The sequence below is a fragment of the Pogona vitticeps genome, chromosome 1, assembly GCF_051106095.1.
Source record: "Pogona vitticeps strain Pit_001003342236 chromosome 1, PviZW2.1, whole genome shotgun sequence".
In the NCBI taxonomy this organism is placed as follows: domain Eukaryota; kingdom Metazoa; phylum Chordata; class Lepidosauria; order Squamata; family Agamidae; genus Pogona; species Pogona vitticeps.
Genome location: NC_135783.1, coordinates 153801062 through 153809886, shown reverse-complemented (window position 1 = coordinate 153809886; position 8825 = coordinate 153801062). Strand labels below are relative to the sequence as shown.

At 41.5% G+C, this 8825-nt stretch overlaps 1 protein-coding gene across 2 annotated transcripts in view; it reads left to right on the top strand.

Annotated features, from left to right (window-relative positions):
- Window positions 1–671: 671 nt before the first annotated feature.
- The window catches only part of ESF1 (ESF1 nucleolar pre-rRNA processing protein), a 55015-nt gene continuing 46861 nt past the window's right edge, over window positions 672–8825 (top strand). The window contains exons 1-4 of one of the 2 annotated variants that reach the window (XM_020801239.3): window positions 672–877; window positions 2633–3117; window positions 3902–4317; window positions 5358–5471. In XM_020801239.3, the coding sequence (XP_020656898.3) occupies window positions 2655–3117; window positions 3902–4317; window positions 5358–5471 (993 nt within the window). In that variant the 5' untranslated portion in view covers window positions 672–877; window positions 2633–2654. The remainder of the gene's footprint in view (window positions 878–2632; window positions 3118–3901; window positions 4318–5357; window positions 5472–8825) is intronic. The other variant, XM_020801241.3, reaches the window with a different exon arrangement.

Sequence of the window (8825 nt, the reverse complement as noted above, 5' to 3'; positions counted from 1 at the left end):
GGTGGTGGGTAGAAGATACGAACTGTATTTAAAGGGATACAGAGGTACTTGGTTTCCCCCTTTTTTAGCTTTTTGAGCCCGCCTGCGAGAACGGGTAGCGTCGGAAGGGGCAAGAAACGAATTCTAGTACTCGCTGAAAATAAATAAATAAATATTTTTTTAAAAAAGCTCTGCGCTGTTATCGAATCTGTGGTTAGATTGGAGCGGTACGGATAGGAACGGATGCGTATTTCAGCTTCCAGCCACTGGTCGTAACTCTTCCGAGTGCAGAGTAGGGGGTAGGGGGCTTCTTTGACGAAATGCATAGAAAACTTTGAACATTGCACGCAAATACCGTCGAAGGGGGTTAATTAAACATTTCTTATTCTCTACGGTGCCTTCTGACGTGACTGATCCCGCGTCCTTGGGGAGGGATTTTTGCCCCAGCCACAGCCCCTCCGCCTTAAAAGGTGTCCGGAAAAAGTCGTGTCCCACTTGTTGTGCTTCCGTGAAGGAGGGGCCGCCCAAAACTCTTGTCCTCAACAGCAGACGGGTAGCTTCAAGAAGCCGAGGGGGGGGATGGGCTTTTCAGGACAACAAACGCGCGGGCGTCATTTTGGCCCTCGAGGGCCGCCGTGGTGCCTCGCGCCGAGTTCCGGAACTGACGCGGAAGTTCCTGGCAAGAGGCGCGTGAGCTGCGCGAGGAGGAGCCGAGGCGGCCGGTCGGGGAGTTGAGGCGGCGGACGGTGTGCGGTCGTGGCGTTGTTGCGTGGGAGCCCTTTGGCATTTTTTATTTATCCTGTGGACTCCTTTCCTGAGGGTAACGTGTCTGCGCGCCGTGTCCCGAAGTCGGAACCGATTTATAGCGACCCTTAATAGGTCCTGAGTTCCTTTCAGGGTAAGGAATGGTTGTACCGCTTCCATGGCCGAGCGGAGGATTCGAACCCTGCTCTCCAGAGCCCCATCACTCGATCCGCTACACACCACACTGGTTTCCTAGTGGAGGTTAATGGAAATCGGTTTTTGCTTTTACGTCTTTTATCCATTCGCCTTCCTCTTTTTTTGCGATTTACGTCTCTGGCTGGCAGAAGCACGGCTTTGCCTTCTTATGTTAGTTAAGCGGAAGGAACTGCGGCTTTTTTGGGGGGGGGGTTCTCATAGTCATTAACACGAACTGCGTATTTATATCTATGTATATATATTGTATGTGTATATTTTTGGGACTGTATACATGGTCTTTAAGCAACTGGAAACTGTGTAATTTTATAAAAACAAACGCATACACAGAAAGTATGTATGTATATATTAAACATGGTACAGTATTATGTTCCATATTGTACTGTACTTCCTTCCTATAAATGTGCTTAGGATGATCGTCAGAGGGACCTCTTGTGTTTCTTTTTGTTTTAATGGTACATATAGTGAAGCAATGAGCATGTAGAAAGGGATAGCTAACTTTAGTGCATGATTTTACATAGTGTTTGAAGCAAAGTTGGATTTCTGGGAACCCCAGATGCTTTTGAAATTCTAGTTCCCACCCTGGCACACCATTGGCTGTGCAGAGCAGATTTTTGGGAGTTGCAATCCAAAAATGATCTAGAAGGCCCACTTGCCCATTCCTGATTTGGAGAAAATAAGGGACAGAAGAACTTATGTTGTAATGTATAGTATGCATATCTTACAGTGCAGAAAGTTCTGGGTTTAATCTCTAGAATCACCAGTTAAAGAAGTCCAGTTAACATGGTTGGGGAAAAAAATCTCTGTTAAATTAAGTATACTGGTTATGTAAGTCCTAATCAAAATCTCAAACAATCAAATACAGATGCAATATAGCTTCTGATTTATTTTTTATTTTTTCTAAAAAAATTGTGGTGTTGTTTCTAGTGTAATAGTATAAACATGAATATTCAGGCTGCAGATGTTGCTAGTCACAGGGAGGTGGAGACAGGAGCTCTTTTGCAGCACTTGTTGGCACAAGGGGGGCATTGAGGAGTGGTGAATCACACTGAGATTTCAAGGGTATGCTATTTTAACTTAAATAATTTCCCTCAGAGTGAGAGTGGCAATGAGTGCAACCAAGGCAGGAGTCATGTTCTGATAAATACCCTACTACTCCTTTGTTTTAGCTGATTTCAGGGAGGCTGTGAAGGCCCTGAATTGTTATCTGAGATTAGGGATAAACAGAAATTTTTGCTAAGAACCATTAATTAAGGAAAGTCATAGATGCTTTTAGTCAGGGCTGATCTGGTTTTTAGGGGTTGTCCTGGCAATATGGGATGGCTCCACAATAACAAGAATGTATCTGAAAGCAGAACTGTTTTTGCAATTTATTTTGGCTTTGGCTTACCTGCATCTTCTCCGAGAGAAGGTGGATCAGGCCATAGTCTCAAATGTCAGGGTCCCAACTGTACCTCACAGTTGATACGGTGGAATTTGAAAAGTAAGGACAAAGGCTGAAAAAGAAGTTTTTGTATCTTGATTGTGACATGAGGATTTAAGGATTAGGTTTGTAACTATTTCTCTCAAACATAGTTTTGGAAAACTATTTTAATGTTTGTTGTTGTTTTATTGTTTTATGAGAACTTGCTGATTTAGAATGAAGCATTTATTTGGTCTGCTTTAAGTATGACAACTCTTAATTTTTTTTCAATAGGTCAAGTCTGAATTATTGAAATATGAAAATGGAGCCTAAGAAGGAGGTTACTAGCGACCAGCGGTTTTCCCGCATAACAAGAGACCCTAGATTTTGGGAAATGCCAGAAAAAGACCGCAAGATCAAAATTGACAAAAGATTTCAGGCAATGTTTCATGACAAGAAATTCAAGTTGAAATACACAGTTGATAAGCGAGGACGTCCGGTTAATCACAGCTCTACTGAGGATCTGAAACGATTCTATGACATTTCTGATTCAGATTCTGATCTTTCTGATTCTGACCAAAATAAGACTGAAAAGAAAGTTAAGGTGGAAAAGTCCAAGTCTAAAGACAAGAAAGACTCTGACAAATTTCCTGATGGCAGTAAAAAAAGCAAAGTAGCAGATCATAAAAGCTTACTGGTCTCTCAGCCTGATACTTTAAAAAACAAACAACAGAAATGCAAGATTATGAAAAAGACAAATGTAACTGAATCTGCACGAAGTAAGTATGTTGGACTCAAAAAGCAAAATAAGGAATCTGCATCAATTGTCTTTACAGAAGAGTGTAAAATAAGTGGAAAAACCACATGATAAGTCACTTAAGTTGTAAAATAATAGGTTGGTTGAATGTAACTAGCTTGTTATCTCTTTCTAGCTCTGTTATATATTTCTTTGAAAGTAAATGCCATTGGACTGTTTTGGACAAGTTGTATATTGGCTTAGTAAGAGAAGATGTGCAGAGTGTTTTTGCAGAAGCATATAGCTCTTTGCTGCACTCTCAACAATGCACAGTAGTTGAAGCACCAGCTTTGTAACTACAGTTCCTGTTTCACCTGGACCAGGAATGTACAGATACCACCTTTGGAATGTGCTTCAAAAAGGACTAGCTGAACCTTTTGTTTTTTTCTTTAAACAGCATGTCTAGTTTGGTTTTGAGGGGAAGGAGGTGGAAAGGGATGATCAGAGTTAAACTCCTTTGGAAAAAAAAAGCCAAAATGCTATTGCTTAGTTATGTATGGAAAAGGCAAATGGCCTAACATTCAGTGGTTTCTTGCTGGCAGTTAATAAGTTCCATTGGAATTTTCAGATGTACACCTAGCCAGTAGATGTATGTGTCTCTAAGATCCCAGTGCCAACTTGCTAATTGCTACCCATAAGCTACTGAATGTTACCTGGTTGCTTTCTACGTGTGTGCAGTTGAGCAAGAGGATTCCAGTCATTGTCACTTTAGATGACAGTTTTGTACCTGTGTGTTAGATGTACTGCCTGTTTTTTTTTTCAATTAGGAAAACAAGATTCTTCTGTCAAAGATGTCTGCAAATATGATCTGGAAAATAAAGGCTCTGAAAATGAGGGAAGCTTAGACCTTGAAGACTTGGAAGGCAGTGGAAAAACTGATGATGGAGATTCAGAAGAGAATGGAGAGGAAAGTGATTTGGGAGATGAAGGAATAAGAACAGAAAGTGGTGGTGATGATGATGATGATGATGCAGAAGAAGAGGAGGAGGAGGAGGAAAGTGGAGAAGAAAGTGAGATAGATGACGAAAGTGACAGTGGTCCAGATTTGGCAAGGGGAAAGGGCAACATAGAAACTAGTTCTGAGGATGAAGAGGAGAATGATTTGGCTGAAGTATTTCCAAAGGAACCTGAAGTCATACATGGATGGGGAGAGCTGGCAAAAGATGCCCCACGTGCAAATATGGTGAGATTTAAAGTAGGGTAAGGTGACCAATGACCCTCTTAAGAGCCCCAGCCAGCAGTACCCAATGGGCAGGAATTATAGGAGTTGTAGTGAACCTCTTTAGAAAGCTGATTTGTTTACCTCTGGCTGAAGGAAGGGTAAAGCACCAGTTAAGTAGTTAATCATTTAAATAGTGTTCTCACTATAAAAAGTGACTTTCATTCATTGTGTCCTTCTGCTGATATGCAGATACCTGTTTCAGTATATGCTATGTCTGGAGCAAATTTGTGCATGACATTAACTTTTAAAAGCATGACTAAAATTCAGATGCCCTGCTTAATGGACAGGCAGTTGGGTTCTCATTTCTAAAGACTGCACACACGAGCGTCTAGCTAGTAGATGGGTGGGTACTATAGTACCAGTATAAATTTAATTGCAGTAAACTGAACCTTAGTAGAATGTAATACCTTTACATTGTTGCAATTTGTTCCAAGAAGTTCTTTTCATGGCTGTCCTATTGTTATAATTCATGCCAAAGAGGTCCCATTTCCCAACAAGCTCCAGTTGCTAGGAATCCTGCAGTCTCTAAGCAGCAAGTATGGGCCTTGTGATGTCATTGCCTGACATGCAAAATTTGACAATGAGATGTTCGTGGCTTGCTACGGCCAGTGTCATCTCAAAGGTATCTCACTACCAGCCTGCTTGCCTAGACCTGCAGTGATTTACTTGAGGAAGCTGCAAAATATCAGTTAAAACTCTGGTTCTGTGGTCTTCTTTTTGGGTCTAGCAGCTTAAGCGGGATAACTCTGGCGACATCTACTCTCGGAATGGACAACAGTGGAAAACTCTTGATGTGACATATTCAGTAGTAGTGTGATAGGCACATTGGTAATGTTTTTGTTTGTTTGTGTTATTTTAAAGCAGGGTAGGAATCTGACGATTACATTTTGGATGATAGCTGTACTCCCATAGGCCATGGAGGCTGGGAATTATTGTAGTGATGGTTCAAAATCTGTTTATAATCTGTTTATCTGTTTATAAATGAATGTTTGAAAATACAGATCACGAGAAGATTGGCAGTTTGCAATATGGATTGGGATCGACTGAAGGCCAAGGATCTGCTGGCTTTGTTTAATTCTTTTACACCCAAGGGTGGTGTAGTTTTTTCTGTAAAGGTAAGTACTTGTTTTGAAGAGAAAATGCAGCTGATAAGTAGTGAAAGGAGGAGACACCTTTTCTCTTGCATATAGTTTTGGTTTTGAGGCTGCCAAGGATTGTGAGATAGGTGGGAGCATACTAGGAAAGAGACATTTTTCAGTAAATACTTGGCCAGGGTTGTAAAAAGGACATCGATTAGGTTGCTGACTTTTGCTGTAGCACAGTCCATTTCACTTGGAAATTAAAGAGGATGATGCTTGGGTGTTGACATTGGGGCAGGAAACCCTTAGGAAAAAAAAACAAAGCACAGAAGGAATAAGAGGCCAGGAAGTGGGAGTGAAGGAAGCAGGAACCTCTTGACTCTCAGAAAGTAGCACCACATCTGAATTTCCAGAAGACACACCTGTCTAATTTATATCTGATTAGAAATAAAATAAGGCTTCGGCACCCTTCACACCCACAGTCTTGTTCTGATACGTGGATGACACCTTCACAATTTGGAACCACGGCGAGGGGGAGGAGCTTCGTCGTGGTGAAGCTAGCAGCTCTTGGGAATAGCTCCCGGGAAAAGCTAGAACCGATTCGGTCGGGGATTCCCCTAGAAAAGGGGATTCGAGGGGAGGTCAGGAGAGACCTTTCTGTAGCAGTTTTGTGAGCCGCAGAAGTTAGAAGATTGGGCAGCAGCTCGATTTTTCTGTCTTCTGGAAATTCACATAAGCACGACCGAAGACAGGCGACTTTTTTGGCAACCAGCCAGGACAGCTCCGTTCGCTGAGCATAAGAGAACAAGAAGCACGGCGAAAATATACAATAACAAGTAAGTGGAAGCCCTTGCTGTATGAAAAAACCCATTAAAATAAAGAGCAAGTGAGTGTGGAAATTTACGACCAAAAAGAGATAAGGAGCGGCGTATTTAGCATGTCGGCTTGCATTGCAAATGTGAAAGGAAAATAGCTCTGTCTTCAGCAAGCTGTCCAAGGTCAAACTGATTCAAGGGAACAGAAACAGCTTATGTTTTTATAAAAGAAAAATTCCCGGAGAATCAGCACTGGACAGGCTTTGAGAGATTAAAACTTGGTGTAAGCTGTTCACTTTGGACCTTTTTTTCCCTCTGGACATATATTCTTAGACTGTGTGGGACTCTGATCTTTGTGGATAATGCATTTTGCAGGACTCTGACTGGGAAACTGAGCTGGACTCCCCTTTCTGGGGAAGGAGAAATAAGCCTTTGGAGTAAAAAGAAAGAAAACAGACTGAGCTGTGAACTGAGAGCCATACGGTTTGATTTGAACTTAGGACTTTAATAAATGACATTCTGATAACACAGCTCTGCCGGGTGAAGGTAATAATAAACTTTGAGAACAGGAAAGAAGAAACAAACGGTCTGGAGGCTGGCGGCGAGAGAAGGGATTGAACAAAATATCTGAGAAACTCATGTTTTAAATTTTATTTCCTGTATGAGTTTGCGTGCTATTTTTTGATAATACTGTAATAGTTATAATTTAACACATTGGACTTGAGGTGGATTTATATATCATGTATATTTGGGCAAAAGGGAGAGGGAGCTCCAAGTGAGGGACTGATTTGTTGATAAAATAGTGGAAACTGAATAGTGTATAGATCTGGAAAGATGGAACTGCTCCCCGAGAAAACTAGAGATCAACGATCAGAGTGGCAGGGTTTTTTCCAAATGTCTGTGTTGACACGATTTAAGCAGGTAAATTACTACCTGGATCAGATGGCAGATTTAATTAAAGATTTCAAGGAAGAGAAAATAGTAGAGGTTAAATCACAGCCAAAAGAAATGCCAGAACCGTATGTACTGAAAGCAATAACAGATAATATAAAGGGGATGAAGTGTCACCAAGCAGCGATAGCAGCTAGAAAAACCGAGGTTAAAAATCGTACTATTGCTTTAGTTGTTGTTCCCCCTTACAAAGCACGGAAGAAAACAGAGTCACAGAAACAAAAGAAGCGTATGGAGAAAATGGGAGAAGTGAGCGGAATTTATATTATTTCAGGCTTGTCGAGTGTATTTTTAAGACAAAAGGAGGAGAAAAGAGGGGATGTATCTTACAACTGGTCTTGGTGTTCTGATGTTGTTGGAATAACTTAGATTTAAGCTATGTTACAATTGCTAGTTGAAAGCCAAGGGGGTAAATTAATAGACAAATAGTTAAAAGAAGAAGAAGAATCAGAAAGATGAGCTTTCATGGGAATATGAATTGATTATATGCTTGCATACTTAATATGAAGAGATTGAATGATTATATATGTGATGTTCTCTTATACTCAAAACCCTTTTTCCACCCTTTCCATTGCCCCTTACCTTCTGTATTCCTTACCCTACCCCTAATAGTTTTGAAAATAAAATAAAATTATTTAAAAAAAAACAATTTGGAACCACGGCAAAGAAAAACTGGAAGAATTTCTAAACCATTAACAGCATCCACCCAAATATACAATTCACCATGGAAAAAGACATAGAGGGCCAACTCCCTTTCTTCGATGCCATGGCCATACACAAAACTGACCTATTGAGACACAAGGTCTACAGAAAACCCAACCACCACCCACAACAAAAAGTAGGCATAATCAAAACTCTGGTAGACTGTGCAAACCGGAACTGTGAAGCTCAGTTTCTCAGCACTGAACTCAACCATCTGAATTGGGCCCTGCAGGCAAATGGCTATTCCGACAATGAAATAAAAAGAGCCATCAAACCAAGAAAACAACACCAAACCGAAGAAGAGAAACAGCCACCCACAAATAAAGTATTTCTGCCATACATCAAAGGGGTCATAGACCGCATGGGGAAACTTTTGAAAAAACACAAAACAGTATTCAGACCCACCACAAAAATACAACAAATGTTACGGTCAGCAAAGGACAAAAGGGACCCCCTCACCACTGCAGGAGTATACTGGATACCTTGCAGTTGTGGCCAAGTATATATTGGAACCACAAAACACAGCATTCACACCAGAATCAAAGAACATGAGAGACTGATCGGGTTCGTTGGTTGCCGTGTGCAACCCCTGGTTTGGCGCCGGAATGAGAGTTGGAGGCTCTTCTATATTTTTAACATAACTGGATTTATTGGTGAACAAGCTTAATTCCATAGGCTCAAACGGATCCATTAAACTTAACTCGGCCAAAGGATGATAACGCTGCACCTTCACATCAGGTGTTTGTATGTCCGTTCTTACAGAGGGGCCGGACCAAATCGTTCTTTGTCGGACATGGGCCTCAAGGGGGTGCTTCTCACCGCACACACCGTCCCACAACAAGGGTGTCTCCAGTCTCCCTCTCGTTGAGGCTGGAGTAAAGGACTGGGACGGATCACCCTCCTCCCCCCACGCTGATTGCGG